General features: G+C 48.4%; 1 protein-coding gene across 3 annotated transcripts in view; it reads right to left on the bottom strand.

The window, feature by feature from the left end:
* The window catches only part of TDRD3 (tudor domain containing 3), a 306,660-nt gene that overhangs the window by 192,515 nt on the left and 92,325 nt on the right, over window positions 1-21,820 (bottom strand). For 2 of the 3 annotated variants that reach the window (XM_077812194.1, XM_077812198.1), the window contains exon 3: window positions 318-383. In XM_077812194.1, coding sequence (XP_077668320.1) covers window positions 318-383 — 66 coding nt within the window. The remainder of the gene's footprint in view (window positions 1-317; window positions 384-21,820) is intronic. The other variant, XM_077812200.1, reaches the window with a different exon arrangement.

Raw genomic sequence — 21,820 nt, 5'->3', positions numbered from 1 at the left:
GAGTTAAATTAAGTATGAAGACTAAGCACACAGAAACCCAAGTTGTATAAATGAATCAGATTTCCATTTATTTAATTGACTGAAGAGCCTGTGCTAAAACACAGACAGAAGTGGCTTACACTTTTCAAAATTTCCAAAACTTGTGAACGAAATATATGTATGCACTGAAAAAAAACAAACATACATACCATGCAGATATTTAGATATTTATGAAGTAACGTGAGCCAGAATATGCAAATTGGATGAAACATATAGCCATTATCAAGAAGTCAAAATGAACAGAGGAAGATAAATTAGTAACTCATATTCTTGGGTACCTTTTCCACCTTTCCACCATTGATGTCACTGGGGAGGAATTTCTTGCCAATCGTTCTTAAATCTGTCTGAAATCAAAATAGAGGATAACAAAATTTCAGTTTAAATATATTATCCCAAATATGCTTTGCTAAATACAGTAGCAGAAACAGCCTACATTTTCCAGTATTACACACAATACTTTTAGCTTGCACATTATGTGTTACATATACCAGTAAGTATACATTTGAATAAGAAAAGAAGTTCTTTTTCTTAGAACAGGGTGGGAAAACATTTTGGGTTGAGGGCCACGTGGGAGTTCCAAAACTGTATGGCGGGACAGGTAGGGAAGGCTGTGCCTCCCCAAACAGCCTGGCCCCCACCCCCTATCCGCCCCCTCCCACTTTCCACGCCCTGACTGCTCCCCTCAGAACCTATGACCCATCCAACCCCCCCGCTCCTTGTCCCGACTTCTCCCCCCCCAGTACTCCCCGCCCCAACCCCTATCCAACCCCTCCAGCTCCCTGTCCCCTGACTGGCCCGACCCCATCCAAACTCCCGCCCCCTGACAGGCCCCCCAGGACTCCCACACCTATCCAACCGCCCCCTGCTCCCTGTCCTGACTGCCCCCTGGGACCTCCTGCCCTTTATCCAACCCCTCCCTGCTCCCAGCCCCCTTACTAAGCCACTCAGAGCACCAGGAATGGTAGCCACGCCACCTGGCCAGAGCCAGCCATGCCGCTGCACAGTCTAGAGCATCGGGGCAAGCCAGCAGCCACTCTGCCCAGCAGGAGCTCGCAGCCCCGTCACCCAGAGCGCTGGCGGCATGGCATGCTGAGGCTGGGGGGAGAGGGCACAGCAGGGGAGGGGCCGGGGGCTAGCCTCCCCAGCCAAGAGCTGAAGGGCTGGGAAGAATGGTCCCACGGGCCAGATGTGGCCCGTGGGCTGTAGTTTGCCCACCTCTGTTTAGAAGAATAATTACTACACACAGAGAGTTATGAAGATGGTTATTTTAAATGCATACTCATTCTTATGAACTCATTATTCTAGACTGCTTTTCAAAAATTGTTAAAGTGTTTAAGTTGCATATTTTTTCTCAAGTATTAAGCAACACTAATCATTAAAACATTAATAGAAGTCATTTAGATATTTAACATATGTTTCTTTCTTCCTCTCTTCACACTTTAAAAAAAACAAAATGATTTCCAGCTAGATGTCTTTCAGATCACTCAAAGTTTGTGAAAAGAAAAGGAGTACTTGTGGCACCTTAGAGACTAACCAATTTATTTGAGCGTAAGCTTTCGTGAGCTGTAGCTCACAAAAGCTTATGCTCAAATAAATTGGTTAGTCTCTAAGCTGCCACAAGTACTCCCTTTCTTTTTGCGAATACAGACTAACACGGCTGTTACTCTGAAACCTGTCAAAATTTGTGGATGATTTTCACAGTTATATCCAGAGTTTACATCACAGTTACACTAAGGAATTAAATACTTTTGAGCTTAATTAACTGTTTATTTTGGGATTGCGCCAAGTAGTAAATCAGTATTATCCCATTCAGCAGACGTATGACAGGGACATCAAAAATTAGAGAAAAAGCATTCATATGACCAAGGAAGCAATTGGACCACAAGCACTCACAACAGGGGATAGAAACACAATTTAGATAAGCATTTTAGTTACTCTGGGTTTGGATAACAGGATGGTACTCCATGTCTAAAATCTGTACCGCACAAAATTAGTGGAACTTAATCCAAATCTTACTAAGCTTCTTGTATGACTCGTTACTGCAGCTACATATGTTACAAGGAAAAACAGCAGTACAGCCTAGACTGGCATCTAAGGGTTTATCTACACAGGGACTTAGTGTGCAGCAAGCCAGGGTGAAAGCACGGCATAGTAGCCTGACCCGCACCAAGTCACCGCATGGGACTCTGCTACAGTGCATTAAAAATTCTGTCATGCACTTTGACATACTGCTTTTTGACACTTTTTGCATGTGGTAGCAAGGTCCACAGAGTGACTTAGTATGCAGCAAGCTACCCTAGCTTGCCATGCATTAAGTCCCAATGTAGACAAGGCTCTATATTTTTTCTACATTTCAGTGTTTGAAATAAGTCTGTTGCCTTTAAAAAAAAGAAGTTATGGATAACGTAAATTTCTCTGTTGAACACAAAGCACTTTCTTATTTTATTAATGCTGTCTTACAGATTTTGAAAATGGCCTGTCATATATTCATACAAACCTTATTCATCCAGACATGTAGAATGGAATTGCTACTGTTACTTGGATATTTATTTGCCCTGGTATCAGTGGCCTATTATCTTATATGGGCTACCATCAGAACTGACAATTCAGAACTGACAATTACTGGTTTTTAGCAGCTAAAATGAATTAAATCCAATGTTTTGTGCTTTTACTTTTACACTTATGTAGTATTGAAACTATTCACACCTTTATAGAATGGAAGCTGCTCACTGGTTTTACTCTAAATATCTATAAAAAAATGTCCAAACCACTTTCTGCCCCTTTTCTGCAGTGTAAAAAGAGTCAAATACAATGTAAATGAGAAAAAATATTTGCTTTTGCACTTTCATACATTTTGTTGGACATGAGCCTTTCCTAATTTTAATATGCACATAAGACACATAAGTTTTAAAGTTCAACTTGTACTAAAATTCTTAAAATTAAATTTAAAAATATTTTATAGATATTTTAAAAACCCTAACATAACACTTTTTGACTTACTGTATTCATTTCCCCAAGCTCCTTAAATGTAATAATATAATTAGGAATAACAGCCATAAAGTATTGAAATTAAAGAGAAATTCATGTTCAATGTACTTGAAACAATATTTTCTTTTGGGTTTGGCGGGGGGTTGGGTCTCCCATTTCACCAGATGGCAAAAAGTAATCAACAAACTTATTTTACAAGAATGCTCTGTGATCTACTGTATTTCTGACACTGGCTAAACTGTATTTTATAAATTATATAAATGTGTTTTGCTGCCAATGTCATGGAGGAGAAGGGAGGAGTCAAGAGACAGAAAAATATCTCAACTGATGTACAAGTTTCGTGAAGCTGATTGAAATTACAAGAGTTCTAACAACCATCTTCTATAAGTATCAACCTTTTGATTCTCAAATTTTTATTAGTAGAGGGATTCCTCTACCTGAACATTCTTGCATTTTGATTTACGTTTTTAGTTCAGCAAGTGATGGACAGTGAGCTTGCATGTGTGTGGTTTTGAAAACAGCACCTACAGGATGGTTTCTCAAAAATCTAAAACAGCATAAGGTTAAATAACCTCATTTGTCTAAAATATCTCACACATTTATATTTTGTAGGTTGGAAGATGTGTGTTTAAATCTTGAAAAAATGTTATTTTCACCTAAATTTGTGTTTGCCAGTTTCATGTAACAACATGTGTCATCCTGGATTGTACTGGAAAAACTTTTATAATGATATATTTGGAAGGAGGGGGAGATCAGTTATTATTAAACTATCATTAGCAATTTAGACAAACTACCTTTAGCTGACATCAAAGTTGTAGTTTAAATATTAATTTCACCTCTGCAGTTATTTAACCCTCCCAGCATCAGCCAGTTGGTTTGAATATAAAAATATAAATTGGCACTGAAACTGGTGTTAATTATTCTTGGGTGAGCACCAAACAAGATCTACTTCCTTCCCAGATTAAAGTTTATAAATAATGATTGGTTTATTTTAGATTCATGTGATGATTTGATATTAATCCATTTTATTTTAATTTGATGATGTTTTCTTTTATGTTTTTATATAGTTTGCTAAAATTATATAACACTAGAAAAACTTAAATAAGTTGGTCCAGATGGTTATTCTCCAGACTTCAGAATTGTAAGGACTCAGTGGTAGATAATAGATTTTTCACCTTCTTTAATCATCACACAGAATTTAAGCGATCTGCAGGGAACAGACATGTCATTTGGCAATGACTTCTCATTTTCAAAAGCTAAATCACATTAAGAGTTAGCTAAATAGGTATTTCATATTTCCCTAATATTCCTGATCATGGAAGCAGTTGCTATTGCTGTCACAGAGACATTATGCCATCCCAACAATGACAGGATGGGTATCCCATATAACACTCTTGTAAGACATTGTGCAGACAATGAAAACGTTTGGAAATCTTATCTAGCATATTTATTCTTACTCAATGTTTAGAAAAAAAGAGCTAGTTCCTTCTTAGCTTAACCCGGTTTTCACTAAAAATCCCAAATAAGTCCTTACACTCCCAACACTACATTCTTTCCTCAAGACTACACTGCTATTCAAAATTCACAACTTGGCCAACCTGTGACAACCTTGGATATGATGAGGAGGTTACTTACCTGTAACTGAAGGTTCTTTGAGATGTGTGGTCCCTATTTGTATTCCTATCATGGGTGTGCATGTGCCAGAGCTGGAAGGTTTTCATAGCAGTGTCCATTGATCCTCAAGTGTTGTGTCTCCCCTCATGCTCCCGGTCAAGGTTATAATATGCCATGTGGGTCAACCAGTCTCCAGTGACACTCTTACCGCTGAGTATGCTAGTCCCCAGCAGAGGGGATGGAGGGTGGGTACTGGAATACAAATAGGGACCACACATCTCAAGGAACCTCCAGTTACAGGTATCTAATCTCCTCTTCTTCTTCGAGTGATGGTCTCTATGCTATTGTAATTGTGGGTGAGTAGCGAGCAGTAATCAACATGGAGGTCCCTGCGACGATACAGGAGAAAATGTCGTCTGTAGTACAGTGCGGCCCACGGCAGCAACTGCAGCTGCCCCTTGGGCGACGGCATAGTAGAAGGTGAAGGTGTGAATGGAGCATCATGTCGCTACTGGACAGATATCTTGCCATGAGACATCTGTTAAGTATGTTGTTGTGGTAACTTGTGCTCGCATACAGTGCGCTATAACTGTATGCAGCAGCTGTGTGCTGAAGCGCGCATACCATGTCCGGATGCACCCATTTCCATTGTTGAGGAGAGCGCTCGACTTTTGTACCAGTCTGCAATTCCTACAAACAGCTTCAGCGATGCCTGAAAGGCCCGGGTTCTCTGGAGATAAGGTGGCTAGGACATGACGGACATTGCAAAAGCGAAGAGTCCGGTACACATTGGAGGTATGTGCTTTGGGACAGAAGACAGGGAGGTGAATGGACTGATTGAGATGGAACTCTGACACCACCTTTGGGAGGATCTTAGGGTGCAGCCTTAGCGAGACATTATCTTTGTAAAACACGGTAGGAGGGACCAGCCATCATGGCCGCCAGCTCACTGACCCATCTAATGGAGGTAATGGCTACCAAGAACAGAACCTTCATAGAAGAGATGGAACAGAGAGCACATTACCATCGGTTTGAAGGGCGGCTTCGTGAGAGGAGATAAGGACAAGATTAAAGTCCCATGGGCTTGTGGACTTGAATATCGGGGAAAAGGTGTTGGGAAGACTTCTCATGAAATGGTGGTAGGGTGAGGAAACACTGAGGCACTATCCATCACATGGAAGAAGGCACTAAGTGCTGCTAGGTGGACCCAGATAGAGCTGAAGGTGAAGCCTGCCATTTTGAACTCGAGGAGGTAAGCAAGGATGATGTATATAGAAATTTCACTGGTGATGGTGGTGAGCCCAAGCACTGAAATGTTTCCATTTAACTTGGTAGCAGGCCCTCCTGCTTTGAGAAAGGATGTGGTACCCTGGGGTAGAGCATGCTTTGTCTATCCTTGAGCTCCATCCAAAAATCAGGCCAGGAAGTGAAATAGGTGTGGACTGTGATGACAGACTCATCCCCAATGTTGCGTGAGGAGGCCTGGGAGCGTTCTGAGGCAGAGAGGTGCCTGGGTGGAGAGTCTGAGGTGGTACAGGAATAAAAACTGATGTGGCCAATACAGGGCTATGACTATTATGGCAGCCCAGTCTTGTCAAATCTTGCAGAGGACTTGTGGTAGGAGGCATAGCGGAGGTGCCCCAGGGCTCCCCTGGGCAATAAAGAGGCAACCTGCAGTTCTCATGAGTGGCAAAAAGGTCCCAGACTTGGAAGAGGTAGCAGAGAGTGGGGTCGTGCTGTTCCCACTCACGGTTGAGGTGGAGAGTACTCCTGAACGGCATCAGCTATGGAATTTGGGTGCCCAGGAGATATGTAGCCTGGAGCTTGACGTGATGGTAGATGCACCAGTTCCACAGGTGTATGGACTCTGCGCAGAGCGATGGAGACCTGGCGCCCCCTTGTTTGCTGATGTAGGTGACTGCTGCAATATTGTCCAAGAGGAGCTGCAGGTGCTGTGATTGGATCACAGGAAGAAAGGACTGGCAAGCTAGGCGAGCTGTTCAGAGCTCCGTAACGTTGATGTGGCATCTGGCCTTTTGTGGCATGCAAACACCCTGGGTTGTGTGATGGTGTATGTGCACTCCCCAGCCCACCAGGGAAGCGTCCATTGCGATGGTGGTCTGCGGGGTGGGACAAGTAAAGGGGGTACGAACCGGGACATTGGAAGGGTTGGCCCATGAGGTGAGGCAGGCCAGAACCATCCAAGGAACCACAACCTTGGCAGCCAGCTGATCTCTGGGGGTCCGTACAGGGAGAGGAGCCACTGTTGTAGACAACACATATGTAGACACACACGAGGGGTCACGTATGTGCAGGCCGCCATATGGGCAAATAGTGAGAGACAATGACATACCATGATGTGAGGGGCACGGCGGAGATTCGTCACTCGGGCAGTCAGCGTTGCGAAGTGGTGTGGTGGAAGGAAGGCTCAAGCTGCAACTGAGTCAAGCTGTGCTCCAATTAAGTTGATCATCTGCGTAGATAAGAGCACTGGTATCTACTCATTGATGCAGACGCTCAGAGAGCACGAAGAGCGGAAATGGCAAAGCTAAGCTCCTGTCGAAAGAGCACTATGAGGAGCCATTCATTGAGGTAGGGTAACACCAAATAGCTGAGGTGGTGCGTGTGAGCCATCACGACTACAAAGGCCTTCGTGAAGTATGATGGAGCTGTCGAAATGCTGAAACAGAGGACTCCACGTAGAGCAGTGGTGTTGCCCTATGTGGAAGCAGATCAAGAATGGGACGGCGCCCTTTGCCCTTCTTGGGGATGGGGACATATGGGAGTAGAAGTCTCTGCCTACATAGGAAGGTGCCGTGGTCTCTATGGGGCCCTTTGTGAGTAAAGCTTCAGCCTCTTGTTGGAGAAGACATTGATGGGTAGGGTTCCCTAGGGGTGTCTGGGTTGGGAGGAGTTGCAGGGGAAATGAAAGAAATTCTATAGAGTAGCCGTGGTGGATAATCTCCAGTACCCAGTGGTCTGTGGTAATCTTGCCCCAATTGTGGGAAAATAGGGCAAGATGGCCTGAAAAGATAACGTATGGGGCCACAGGTGGCAACAGGGCGGTTTGCAGCTCCCAACCAACACATCGAAACTGTGACTTGGGTTGTTGGTGGGTCAGGGTTGAGGAAGAAGCCACAGCACAGATTGTGTGTCACTGATGCTAGGACCAGTGGTGCTTGCATGGGGGTTCCTGGTGCCACTGGTAGTACCGCAGATAGGGTGTATATGACCGGGGGAGGAATTTTTGGCACTGCTGTTTGCATCGTGGGCTGGAGTATAATCCCAAGGGAGTGTGTGTGGCCCCCGAGTCCTTTAACGAGTGAAGGGACTAGTTAGTCTTAGAATAAAATAACCTGTCCTCATCAAAGGGGAGGTCCTCAATCGTCGTTTGGACCTCTCGAAGGAAGCCAAAGGACTGCAGCCAGGAATCGCAGCACATAACAGTGCCCATTGTGAGTGAGCATGAGGCTGCATCAGCTGTGTTGACAGCCTCTTGGAGGCCACCTTGGCTATGAGGCACCCTTTGCCCACTAGCACCTGAAATTGCTGCTGCTGGTCTGGGGGTAGCTTGTCCCTGAACTATGCTAGCCTGGCGCAGGTTTTGAAGTTGTATTTGGCTAGCAGAGCCTGATAGCTGGCGATGCAAAATTGCAACGCTACACCAAGGAGTAAACCGTCCCAACCAAAAAACGTCTACCATTTCACTGCCCAGACGGGAGAAGTAGACTTCTAGGCATATTGGCATGCCCTCTCTGTGCACCACCAGGGAGCTGGGGGTGGGGGGGGTGGAAGGAAACAAAAAGTCTGCCTCCCTTACCTGGGATAAAATAATGCTGTTCTGCTTGTTTTGATGTGGGAGTAAAAGCAGCCAGGGAGAGCCACACTGCTGTACAGGCTGGAGTATGGCATCATTAATGGGAGTGCCACTCTTGAGGGTCCCTGAGACTGGAGGGTGTCAAGGAAATGGTGCTGCTGGTATTGAACCTCCTCCAGTAGGATGCCCAGATCCACTGCCACCCTTTGTAACAGGTCCTGATACTGCCTATTGTCACCATGGAGAGACATGGAGGCAGGAATGAGATTTGTCCAAAGAGGAGGAAATGGCTGTAGGGACCGCAGAACCGGCAGCACGGGCCCAACCTCCACCTTCTCCTCAGACCCCGATCATATTGGTAGAGGAGCCAGGGTAGACTGGTAGGAGACCTGAGAGGGCATATACCAAGGGTTGCATTGGTCCCAGGGTGGCCAGTGTAGCCAAAGAGTATGGACCTGGGGTCACGTATTGGTACTGCATCGCCAAGCAGGAAGATAAGGTGGGCGGAAGCAAGAGTCAGTGCTGCACCTGGATACAGGGGAAAAGGTTGGCTCTTGTTCCAAAAATCCCTCGGAGTCCGAAGATGCCTCCGGTAGCAGAGGAGCCAGTGGTGCAGGGGAACCACAGTGCACGGTTGGCACGGCCCTCTCTGGCAGGAACAGTACTGGCTCGTCTACTGGAGTGGGGACTGCAAGGGTGAGTGACAGGCCAAAGAGCAGCAGCAAAGATGGGTACAGCAGCCCCAGTTCTTCCATGGATAGAAGGGGCTCCAGATCGCCCAGGGACCTGGGGAGCGTCCTTGGAGGCAGTTGAAGATGCAGGGAGAGTCCATGGAGCCAGCTGCAGTGAAGGTTGCAGAAGCAGCAGCAGAACAGGTGATGTGTGAACAGGAAACGGCACAGACTGGGCAGGTACTGGGGCCACCAATCAGTGCTGTCAGACCCCTTTTCCTCTTCGACTTACCCTAAAGGAAGGGAAGTTTGGGCACCAGTGCAACAGTGCCGGCACGCAACATCACACCCAACCTGGCATGGCTCTAGGAGGAAACGCTGCACTTAGAAGCAGCCCTCACTGGGACTTCCTACTCTCATGTCTGGGCTTGTCGAGGACTGCTGGTGCCACCGGATCTGAGGAATGGGAAGTGCTGGGAGACATGCTCACTGCCGGTGATGAACACTGCACCATCAGTTCCAACGATCCTGGATGCAAGTGTGCATGCGGCCTCATGGCCTCCTCCCTAAGGTGCTTCCTGAGGCGAAGTTGTCACGCTTCACAGGTCCACAGCAGCAAAGTCTTACAGATGGCACATTGAGCAGTGATATGGGCTTCCCCGAGGCAGCAGAGATAGCGTTGGTGCTCGCTGTTCATGGAGAACGAGTGAGGGCACAAAACACAGTTCTTGAACCCTGGATTGTAGGACACAGTTCCCAGAAGGAGGAGAGAGTCAAACCCTGACCAAGGTGCAACTTGGAACAACTTATCAAGGGTTGTGGTGGATTCTCCATCACTGGACATTGTTAAATCAAGATTGGATGCTTTTCTAAAAAAAGAGATTCTCTAGTTCAAATAGAAATTAATTCAGGAGAGTTCTATGGTCCATGTTATGCAGGAGGTCAGACAAGATGATCACATTGATCCCTTCTGGCCTTAGAATCTCCGAATCTATGAGCACATTCTCAGATTTGTGCTGACACCTTGCCATGTATTTTGGAATGAAGAGTTTACATGTGCACGCTCTAAATCGGATTTTACTTTTGTAAGATATGCAGCCCTGTACAGGAGATCAAATCTTAGCCTTAGCATGAACCTAGGAGAGAAATACAGTTGACTCTCTTCATATCCACATCCATTAAACTGAGCCAACCAACATGCATGATTCTGCTCTACAAAAGAATCTTTTTCAGTGTGGTCTTCGGCAAATCATTTAACTGTCTCCTATATGCCATATTTTTACATTAATTCTTACAATCCCTTGTAAAGCACTTCAAGCCCTTAGAATGCAAAGTATGAAGTGCTACATAGTGTTTATTAAATTTTCCTTGGTAATTTCTTTTCTTTATAGAATTTTTTCTGCTTTTTTCACAACCCTCTGCTCAACGCAACTCACAAGTCTACTCAATGACAGCCCAGGGCTTTAGGCTAAATGGCAGAGTTGAAGTTTAGTTATCAAAATGTTAAAAGGTATTAGGACTAAAACACACACAAAAATTAAAAGGAGCAAAGGGATGTATGCTTTAAAGCTTTCCTTCCTGATGCAATAAATAGGGAATCTCTACTGAGGCACACAAAACTAGGATCTGCGATAAACATCTTTACAAATTCAGACAAGAAATTTTTGTCTTTTTCTCTGTTGATTTTGTGGGAAACCACAAAACATGAGGGTTTGAGTATCTTCTTTTATTTTCTCTGGGTTCTACATAAAAATGGTACAATGGAAATGCTTGTACAGACTAGGAAGAATTTCACACTGGATTTTAGATAGTTAGATATGGATGACTCAAAAATTCCAATCACTAAGGTAAGCAAAGGACAGGGGAGACCTCTCCCTCACTAGTATTTTGATATTTTGGAAGAATATAGATATAGATGACTAATGAACAATGAAACTATTGCTGGGTGCAAAACAGTTTTCCCATCCCATATAAAGTTATGAGATTCCAAAAAGTTCCCTGTTCCGCATCAGGATGAAACAGAGATCTTTCAATGAAAAACCAGGAGACAGACATCCATCCCACAAACAGCCTTTTTTTTTTAGTGGTTAGGGGCCCTCACTCAGGATGTGGGAAATCCAGGTTCAATTCCCTGCTCTGCCTGATTCAGAGCAGTGGTTTGAACCTGGCTCTCCCATATTCCAGGTGAGGGTTTTACCACCAACCTATATATAAGCCAGTGTTTCCCAAACTATGAACAGATATCCCATGGGCGTCATGAAAGGATATCAAGGGGATTATGAGACTTCAAACCATAGGGGTTTGAAGGAGGAGGGGTAAAAAGATGGGGAAGGCAGAGGCTCTGAAGGGTGCATGGCCAGCACCCAGATCCCACTCCACCTGCCAGGCCATTCTGCTGGAACCCAGCAGCAGCTCCTCCAGCCACCAGAGAAAAGTAAAGAGAAAAGAGGTAGGCAGGGGCCAGGAGCTCCATTTAAGGATGGGGAGAGGCAGAAGACTATTCATGGTCCTGTCCCAAGCGGGGAAGAGAGACACACAGAGCTGACTGTGGAGAGGCTGTTCCCTGCTGCTGGCAGCAGAATCCATGGGCCAGCAGTGCTGCAATAACCCGCGCCAGTTTGGTGGGAAGCTGCAGCACGGGGAGGGATGGGGAACCTGTGCTGCTACTGCAGCTGGGGTCGGGGGTGCCCAGCCCGTGTGCTCCTGCCCGTGATGGCAACTCTCTCATGAGGACCCCAGGAGGTGGTGAGAACAGGACAGTGCGACAGTGAAGGAGCGAACAGGGATGAAAAATCCCTTGCTCCCCCGCCCCCCTCCCCACCACCAAATATCTGAATTGGCACCACTGCTCCTGGGGGTTATGTTAACGCAAATGAACCCAAAGGGAATCATGCATGACAAAGTTTGGGAACCACTGTCACAGTGATAAATCTCTCTCATTCTCTCCTGCTGAAGCTGTTCAACTTTGTATAAATACATATTTAGTTGAGCAAGGGCTTGAATCTGTGTCTCCCACCTTCCACCTGAACACCCCAATCTCTGGCTAGAGAGTCAGCCCTTGTCTACACTACACAGTTTAGTCGACAAAAGTCAGGTTTCATCAACAAAACAGTAGAGGTGTTCACCCTACAACATTCCTTCCTCCAACAAAACTCTCCTGTTTTTCCAACAAAATAAAACCACCTTGACGAGAGAACTTTTTTCAGCAAAGTTACACTGATAAAGTGTCAGTGCAGACACTGCGCTTAGTTATATTGCTGCAAATAGCCTCCGGGAGGTATCCCACAATGCCCATCCTGATCACTCAGCGGTTCAAACTCAGCTGCCCTGCACCCAGGTACACAGGCTTCTGCCCTCTTCCTTTAAAGGCCCAGGAATTTTTGAAATTCCACTTCCTGTTTGCTCAGTGTGGAGAGCTCATATCACATCTTCTCAATTGACTATATTGGCTCCAGGCACTGAACGCATTCCTGCTTGGAGCACACCTGACTTGCTGGATCTGCTGGCGCTGAGGGAAGAAGAGCCTGTGTAGTCCCAGCTCCGCTCCAGCCATAGGGACTTTGATACCTACAATCAGACTTCTTGTGGCATGTTGGAGAAGGGCTACAAATGGGACACACATCAGTGCCATGTAAAGATCAAGGACCTGAAGCAGGCGCACCAGAAGGCAAGAGAGTGTAACCGTCACTCTGGTGCTGCGTTGAAGACCTGCCGTTTCTATAAGGAGCTGGATGCCATCCTCCGCAGTGACCCCACCTCCACCACCAAGAGCCCCCTGGATATTCTGGCAGGGCTGGAGGCAGCAGATAACCCCGAGGACAAAGTTGTGGACGAGAAGATCGAGCTGCAAGACAATGCAGAGCATACGGCAGGGTCATCTGGTGGCGCAGCGAGTCAGAACCTCCTTTCCACTCTAAAGAGGCCTAGCCAGTCCCAGCAGTCTGTCTCTGGGGCTCATGATGCAAGAGAGGAAAGCTCTGGTAAGTGACCTTTTTGAGCTGTTGCTGTTCGGTTACATGAGGTATAGCTGCCCTTTGCTTTTTAAATTATAGAAGTGGGTGAAGGCATAGAAATGTACAAGACTAGCTGTATTGGCGTGTGCTTCACATTCCCCCTGTGCAGCTAAGCAGTGCAGTGGAACAGTGTGTTAATGCACACTGAGATTTCACGGGAATCCTCCAGAGAGCTCTCTAGGAAACTTTCCTGGAGGTACTGGCCAATCTCTGTGTGTCTCCTACACATGATGGATGCTGATGGAATTAATACACCATAGCAATTTGATCATTTCCTGAGTACAAATCATGGTCAGTAATCATCAAAGTTTTCATGCACGGTGGCAAGTTAACAAAGCATTGCATAGTGCTGTATAGAATGGCACATAACTGGATCTTATTGTCAAAATGGTGCCTCAAAGCCTCCCTGATTCAAATAACCTCCCCATTGTGCCCCTCTAATAGCCCTGGTATCTAACTGCTCAAAATCAACCACCAGGCAATCCGCATCCAACTCCATTCCAGGGTAAACTTTTCACCCTTAGCCTCACAAATATTATGGAGAGCACAAATAGGCTGCTATGACCATGGGACTATATTCTTCATTTAGGTCTAACATGCTATAAATCAGCACCAGCGTGTTTTTAATCTGCCAAAGACATATTCAGTGGTCATCTACACCTGCTCGGCCTATTGCTGAAGCACTCCTTGCTGCTCTCAAGGTTTCACGTGTAAGGCTTCATGGGCCATGGAAGGAAGGGTATGCTATGTTTCCGAGGATCACTATGGGCATTTCAACATCTTCCACTGGTATCTTCTGGTCTGGAAAGAAAGTCCCTGCTTGCAGCTTTCTGTACAGGCCAGTATTCCTGAAGATGTGTGTGTCATGCACCTTCCATGACCATCCTGCATTGATATCAGTGAAACAGCCACGACGATCCACAAGCTCCTGCAATACCATCCAGAAATACCCCTTTCTATTGATGATCTCTGTTGCAAGATGGTCTAGGGCCAAAATTGGCATGTGTGCACCATCTAACACACCGCTGCAGTTAGGGAATCCCATTGCTGCAAAGCCATCCACTATTTCATGCACATTGCCAAGAGTCATAATCCTTTGTAGCAGGATACAATTAATGGCTCTACACAGTTGCGTTAACTCAGCCCCAATGGTGGACCTCTCGACCCAAGGTGATTCATGACCAACCTGTAGCAGTCTGGAGTTGCCAGCTTCCACGTGGCAATCGCCATGCTCTTCTCCACCAAGAGGGTAGCTCTCATTTTTGTGTTCTTCCGGTGCAGGGCTCAGGTGAGCTCCACACAGTTCTAGGGAGGTGGCGTTCCGCATCTGAAAATTCTGCAGTCACAGCTCGTCATCCCAGGACTGCATAACAATGTGATCCCACCACTCAGTGCTTGTTTCCCAAGCTCAAAAGCGATGGTCCACTATGTGCAGCTGCTCCGTGAATGCCAAAAAGTAATCTGGTGTTGTATCTTTCCATGGTACAGAGCAGGTGAAGTACCTCTGATTCCTGTTCAGATTGGCTGTTCATGATATACTGCATGACCAGCCGCAATGTGTTCATAACAGTGACCATAACAGTAGAAAACAATGCAGGATCCATCCTTTCAGACAGAGATGGTGGGTGTACAGTAAACAGGGGCCGCTGAAAAATGTCGCAAAACGGAGTCGGACACTCATGGAATGATGGGACAGAAAAAAAACTGATCAAGGGATGCTGAGCCTGCACCAATGATGCACTGTGATCCATTCCACCTTCCCACAACTCCTACCTGCAGAAGATGGCGAGTAGCACAGTGGGATAGCTACCCACAGTGCACTGGTCTCTCTGTCAGAGCTAGAGCACCAACTGTGGACCCACTCTGCTGACAGAATGAGCGTTGTGTGAACATGCACAAGCAATGTAATTATACCTTTTTTGATCATTACCATAACTTAGATAGACAAAACTCTGTAGTGTAGAAAAGGCCTCAGCCTCTCCCTCACTCAATGAACATTTATTTATACGAAGTGTAACAACAGCAGCAGAGACTGAGAGACCGACTACAGCCTGGCAGTTAAGGCCCTCATCTGTGATATAGGAGATCTAAATTCAAGTCTCTGCTCAGCCTGGGGACAGAGTCTCTCACATTCCAAGAAAAGAACAGGAGTACTTGTGGCACCTTAGACACTAACAAATTTATTTGAGCATAAGCTTTCGTGGGCTACAGCCCACTTCATGGGATGCATGCAATGGAAAACACAGTAGGACGATTTTATATACACAGAGAACATGAAACAATGGGCGTTGCTGTGCACACTATAACGAGGGTGATCAGGTAAGGTGAGCTATTAACAGCAGGAGAGAAAAAAAAACAAAATCTTTTGTAGTGATAATCAAGATGGGCCATTTCCAGCAGTTGACGAGAACGTGTGAGGAACAGTAGCGGGGAAAAATAAACGTGGGGAAATAGTTTTACTTTGTGTAATGACACATCCACTCCCAGTCTTTATTCAAGCCGAATTTAATGGTGTCCAGTTTGCAAACTAATTCCAGTTCAGCAGTCTCTCGTTGGAGACTGTTTTTGAAGTTTTTTTTGTTGTAATATTGCGACTTTTAACTCTGTAATCGAGTGACCAGAGAGATTGAGGTGTTCTCCGACTGGTTTTTGAAGGTTATAATTCTTGATGTCTGATTTGTGTCCATTTATTCTTTTACACGGAGACTGTCCGGTTTGGCCAATGTACATAGCAGAGGGGCATTGCTTGCACATGATGACATATATCACACTGCTGAAGTGAAGAAACAGACTGAAAGAGCCAGAAGAGTACCCAGAAGTCACCTACGACAGGACAGGCCCAACAAAGAAAGTAACAGAACGCCACTAGCCATCACCTTCAGTCTCCAACTAAAACCTCTCCAGCGCATCATCAAGGATCTACAACCTATCCTGAAGGACAACCCATCACTCTCACAGATCTTGGGAGACAGGCCAGTCCTTGCTTACAGATAGCCCCACAACCTGAACCAAATACTCACCAGCAACCACACACCACAAAACAAAAGTAATAACCCAGGAAAAGACAGTTACTCACCTTTGTAACTGTTTTTCTTCGAGATGTGTTGCTCATATCCATTCCAATTAGGCGTATGCGCGCCGTGTGCATGATTGTCGTAAGATTTTTACCCCAACAAGACTTGGTGGGTCAGCTGAGGCGCCCCATGGAGTGGCGTCATGGCGCCGGATATACGCCCCAGCCGACCCAGCGCCCCCTCAGTTCCTTCTTGCCGGCTACTCCGACAGAGGGGAAGGAGGACGAGTTTGGAATGGATATGATCAACACATCTCAAAGAACAATAGTTACAAAGGTGAGTAACCGTCTTTTGTTCTTAGAGTGCTTGCTCATATCTATTCCAATTAGGTGACTCCCAAGCCTTACCTAGGAGGTGGGGTTGGAGAGAGATGTCGCGGAGTGAAGGACCACTGAACCAAATGCAGCATCACCCCTGGACTGCTGAATTATCACATAATGGGCAGTGAAGGTATGCAACGATGACCAAGTCGCTCCCCTACATATCTCCTCTTTGGGTACGTGTGCCAGGAAAGCAGAAGACGAAGCCTGAGCCCACGTGGAGTGGGCGGTAAGGTGCGTAGTTGGGACACCAGCCAAGTCATAGCACGCACGGATGCATGATGTGATCCAGGAGGGGACCAGAAGGCCCCTCATCTGGTCTGCCACAGCAACAAACAGCTGCGTTTTCCTGAAAGGTTTTGTTCGCTTGATGTAGAAGGCGAGGGCCCTGCAAACGTCCAGGGAGTGCAGCTGTTGTTCCCGTCGAGAGGCGTGCTGCTTCGGGTAGAAGACGTGGAGGAAGATGTCCTGGTTGAGATGGGAGGCAGACACCACCTTAGGGAGGAAGGCCGGGTGGGGTCGCAGCTGTACCTTGTCCTTATGGAACACCGTATACAGTGGCCCTGAGCTCAGAGACATGCCTCGCCGAAGTGATAGCTACGAGGAAGGCTGTCTTCCACGAAAGGTACAGGAGCGAGCAGGTGGCCATCAGCTCAAACGGGGCAGCCATGAGTTTGGGGAGGACCAGGTTAAGATCCCACATAGGGACCGGTTGTCGAATTCATGGGAACAGGCGCTCCAACCTGAGAAATCTGCTGACTATGGGATTGGAGAAGACTGAAAGCCCTTTTTCGCCTGCGTGGAAAGCCGAAATAGCTGCCAGGTGCAGTCTGACAGATGATATTGCCAAGCCCTGCTGTTTTAAGGACAGGAGGTCTTCCAAGATGATAGGTACTGATGCCTGTAGGGGGGCCATATGACTCTGAGCGCACCAGCAGGAAAAACGCTTCCATTGGCTATGTACGTGGACCTGGTAGAGGGCTTCCTGCTACCCAAAAGGACCTGCTGTACCAAGCAAGAGCAGCACAGCTCAGATTGAATTAGCCATGCAGCATCCACGCTGTGAGGAGGAGAGATTGCAGGTCGGGATGACAGTCTTCCATGGTCCTGAGTGATCAGGTCTGGTTACAGCAGGAGTGGAACTGGAGCGTCCACCAACAGCTCTAGGAGAGTGGTATACCAGTGCTGCCTGGGCCATGCCGGGGCGACTAAAATCAGATGGGCTCTGTCCCTGCGCAGCTTGAACAGGACCCTGTGGACTTGCAGAAATGGAGGGAAGGCATAGCACAGGTGATCCTTCCACTGTATGAGGAAGGTGTCGGACAGGGAACCCGGAGAGAGTCCTTGTAGAGAGCAGAACACTTGCATTTCTGATTCTCGTGAGAGGCAAATAGGTATATCAGGGGAAAGCCCCAGTTCAGGAAGACAGAGTGGATGACGTCCGGGCAAACCGACCACTCGTGAGTCTGAAATGATCTGCTGAGGTGGCCCGCTAAGGTGTTCTGGACTCCGGGGAGAAAGGACACCACCGGATGGATCGAGTGGACCATACAGAATTCCCACAGATGAGTGGCCTCCTGACAGAAGGGGGGTGACCGGGCTCCCCCTTGCTTGTTGATGTAAAACATGGCCGTTGTATTGTCTGTGAGGACTACAACACAACGGCCTTGAATGAGCTCTCGGAATGCCTGACACGCCAGGCGCACAGCTCCGAGTTCCCGTACGTTGATGTGCAGGGATAACTCTCCTGCCACCCATAGCTCCTGTGTACGGAGGACCCCGAGATGGGCTCCCCATCCCAGGGATGATGCATCCGTGACTAGGGACACGGAGAGCTGCAGGGTGTGAAATGGCACCCCTTCGCACACTGATTTGGGGTCCAGCCACCAGTCTAGAGAGGCCAATATCCATGGCAGTACAGTAACCACCGTGCTCAAGCTGTGCCGACCTGTGCGGTATACTGTTGATAGCCAGGCTTGGAGTGGACGTAGCCGCAGCCTGGCGTGCATGGTCACATATGTGCAAGAGGCCATATGTCCCAGGAGGCATAGGCATGTTTTCACGGTCGAGGTTGGGAAGTTTTGCAGGCTGTGGATGATGTTCACCAGGGATTGGAAGCATATTTCCGGCAGAAGTGCTCAGATTAGGCCTGAGTCTAAGACTGCTCCGATGAATTCTATCCTCTGGGTTGGTACCAGAGTAGATTTTGCGACATTGAGCAGGAGGCCCAATCGATTGAACATGTTCATGGTGAGCTGGACATGAGACTGCATCTGATCCCTGGAGCAGCCCCGAATAAGCCAGTTGTCGAGGTATGGGAACAGTTGGATCCGTTGTCAACGAAGGGAGGCAGCCTCAACAGCCATGCACTTAGTAAACACCCTGGAGGTCACAGATAGGCCAAAAGGAAGGACGGTGAATTGAAAGTGCTGTTGATTGACCACAAAGCTAAGGAAGCGTCTGTGCGCTGAGTAGATTGCAATGTGGAAGTACGCGTCCTTCATGTCGAGTCTCCAGGATCAAAGGAAGGAATAATGATCCCTAGAGAGACCATGTGGAACTTGAACTTAACCATGTATTTGTTGAGTCCCCGTACGTCCAGGATGGGCTGAAGCCCGCCCTTGGCCTTGGGGATTAGGAAGTAGCAGGAGTAAAAACCCCTGCCCCTTGACTCTCTTGGAACCTCCTCTATCACCTCCACAGCTAGGAGTGATTGGACCTCCTGTAGAAGGAGGTGCTCATGAGAAGGGTCCCTGAAGAGGGATGGGGTGGGGGGGGGGGAAGCAAATTGAAGGGAGTAACCCCTTTCCACCATGCGAAGGACCCAACCATCTGATGTTATGTGAGACCATGCACGGAGGAAATGGGAGGGACAATCCTGGAACGGCGGGGAAGGATCCTGAATGGAGACTGGTGCTCCATCCTCGGGCGCACCTTCAAAAGTTCTGCTTAGGCCCAGGCGATGGCTTGGGAGGGCCCTGGCCTTGGCTGGCTTGGTGGCCAGTCTGTCTTCTTCTACCACCTCGGCCGCGTCTTCTAAAGAAGTCCTGTCTTGGCCGAGGGGGAGGGTAGGCTGCAGTCTGAAGGGCCTTCTCTGCGTTACTGGGGTATGCATCCCAGAGAGGGCATAATAGTTCTCGAGTCCTTCAGACCCTGCAGTCTTGAGTCTGTTTTGTCTGAGAATAGGCCCTGGCCATCAAAAGGTAGGTCCTGGAGGATCTGCTGCAACTCTGGTGGTCAGCCAGAGACCTGCAGCCACAAGATGCGGCGCATGACTTTGCCTGAGGTCAGGGTCCTAACCGCCAAGTCTGCTGCATCAAGAGAGGCTTGCAGGGAGGTTCTGGCCACCTTCTTACCCTCCTCCACTAGAGCCCCAAATTCCTCTCTGGACTCCTGTGGAGCCAACTATTTGAATTTCTCCATAGAGTGCCACAAATTGTAAGCGTATCTGCTCAGGAGTGCCTGCTGGTTGGCCACCCTGAGCTGCAAGCCTCCAGCCGAGTTCACCTTGCGCTCAAACAACTCTAGGCGTCTAGCATCCTTTGATTTGGGCACCGGGGCCTGCTGACCGTGCCATTGCTTCTTGTTGACTGAAGCCACGACAAGGGAACAAGGTTGGGGGTGCGTGTAGAGGGGACAAAGTACTTCCTTTCCACTCCCTTGGCCGTAGGCGGAATAGAGGCTGGCAATTGCCAGATTGTCTTGGCATTGGCCTTTTTGTCCATATGACTGGGAGGGTCACCCTGGACGGTGCCTCCATGGACAGAATGTCGACCACCGGGTCCTCTACCTCCACCACCTCCTCTACCTGGAGGTTCATATTGCGTGCCACCCTGCAGAGCAGCTCCTGGTGGGCGCAGAGGTCCATAGGAGGAGGGCTCGAAACCGTAGTCCCTGCCACTGCCTCATCAGGTGAGGACGAGGAAGATACCCCCGGGACACAGGATCCTGTGTGGGGTCCTCATGTGGAATAACTTGTTGCCCAAGGTCCACCAAGCGAGGGGTGTGGCCTGTGTTGGTGCTGGAGCAGTCCCCTCAGAACCCCCTGGTGGGGGCGAGACACAGTGACCTCTGGTACTCGGGGCTCCAAAGGGAAGCCCTCGAAGGAACCCCTTGGTCCTGATGGTATGCCCAGGGGGCCCAAAAAGACCACTGTGGAGTTCCTTGGCCCAGATCCTGGCCTTCATCCAGCTACTGTCCTGCACCATCCTCACCCTGGTCCTGGGCATGGTGGCCACCTTGTGAGCGTGACGATGTGGAGGCGGAGCGAGACAGCAAAGGCGGTGACACACGTGTCGGCGCAGAGTCCCCTGGTGCTTTACGGTGCCATGGTGCCGGGGACCGGTGGCGAGATGTAGAACAGTACCGAGATGTTGATCGGTGCCTGCGGTCGTATCGGTACCCGGAGCCTGATCTGGATCTCGACAGTGACCTCCGATGAGACCAGCACCGGGATCAGCTCCGGGTCGAGCGCTGCTCTGACCAGTACCGGGAGCGGTGCTGACAGTCCAGTCGGTCCGGCTGTACCCGTGATTTGGATCTTCGCGAGCTGGAGCAGCGTTGCAAGTACGACCAGCACCAAAAATGGGATCGGTGCCAGGACTGCGAGCGATGCCGTGAAAGGTGCTGGGACCAAGATCGGGACTGGGACCAGTGCTGCCCTGCTTCACTCGGCGACAGCGGTCATATCAGGGACGGTTTTCCCTTCGACCACAACACCCGCACCGGAGGTGCCATTGGCTGCAGGGGAGTCGGCTCTGTGAGCGTGATCGAATCCCGCACTGTAGAGAAGGTCTCCAGCATGGAGTGAAGCCTTAGCGCGATGGCTGTGTGCACCGGGGAGCTAACATGCACCAGACTCGACGGCCCTTGCAGCACCGGAGTCGACGGTGCAGGAGCTGTTACTTGTCCTGTGCGCTCCAGCACTGGACGCAGCTCAGGCTGCAAGAAGTGTCAGTGGCTGTCGAACCAACAAAGAAGAAGCAGTCGGCACCTGCTTGGGCTGCTTATTCTTTTGGCCCGGAGACAGGGACCGGTGACGTGGTGGTGGAGGTGCCGGGGGGGCCTGACGCCGCGAGTCGTTAGCAGAGTCTGAACGCGGTGCCGGACCAGTTGGTGCCGCAGGGGCACACCACACTGAAGACGACGCCGAGTCCCAGTGCATGGAGGAAGGGACCGGGCTGAGTGCCACCTCCATAAGGAGCTGCTTGAGTCTGAAGTCCCACTCCTTTTTGGTCCTCGGCTTGAAGGCTTTGCAAATGCGGCACTTGTCCGCTTGGTGGGA

The sequence above is a fragment of the Eretmochelys imbricata genome, chromosome 1 (genome assembly GCF_965152235.1).
Source record: "Eretmochelys imbricata isolate rEreImb1 chromosome 1, rEreImb1.hap1, whole genome shotgun sequence".
NCBI classification, from domain to species: domain Eukaryota; kingdom Metazoa; phylum Chordata; order Testudines; family Cheloniidae; genus Eretmochelys; species Eretmochelys imbricata.
Note: the sequence above shows the minus strand (reverse complement) of the source record. Positions and strands in the feature narration are given on the sequence as shown.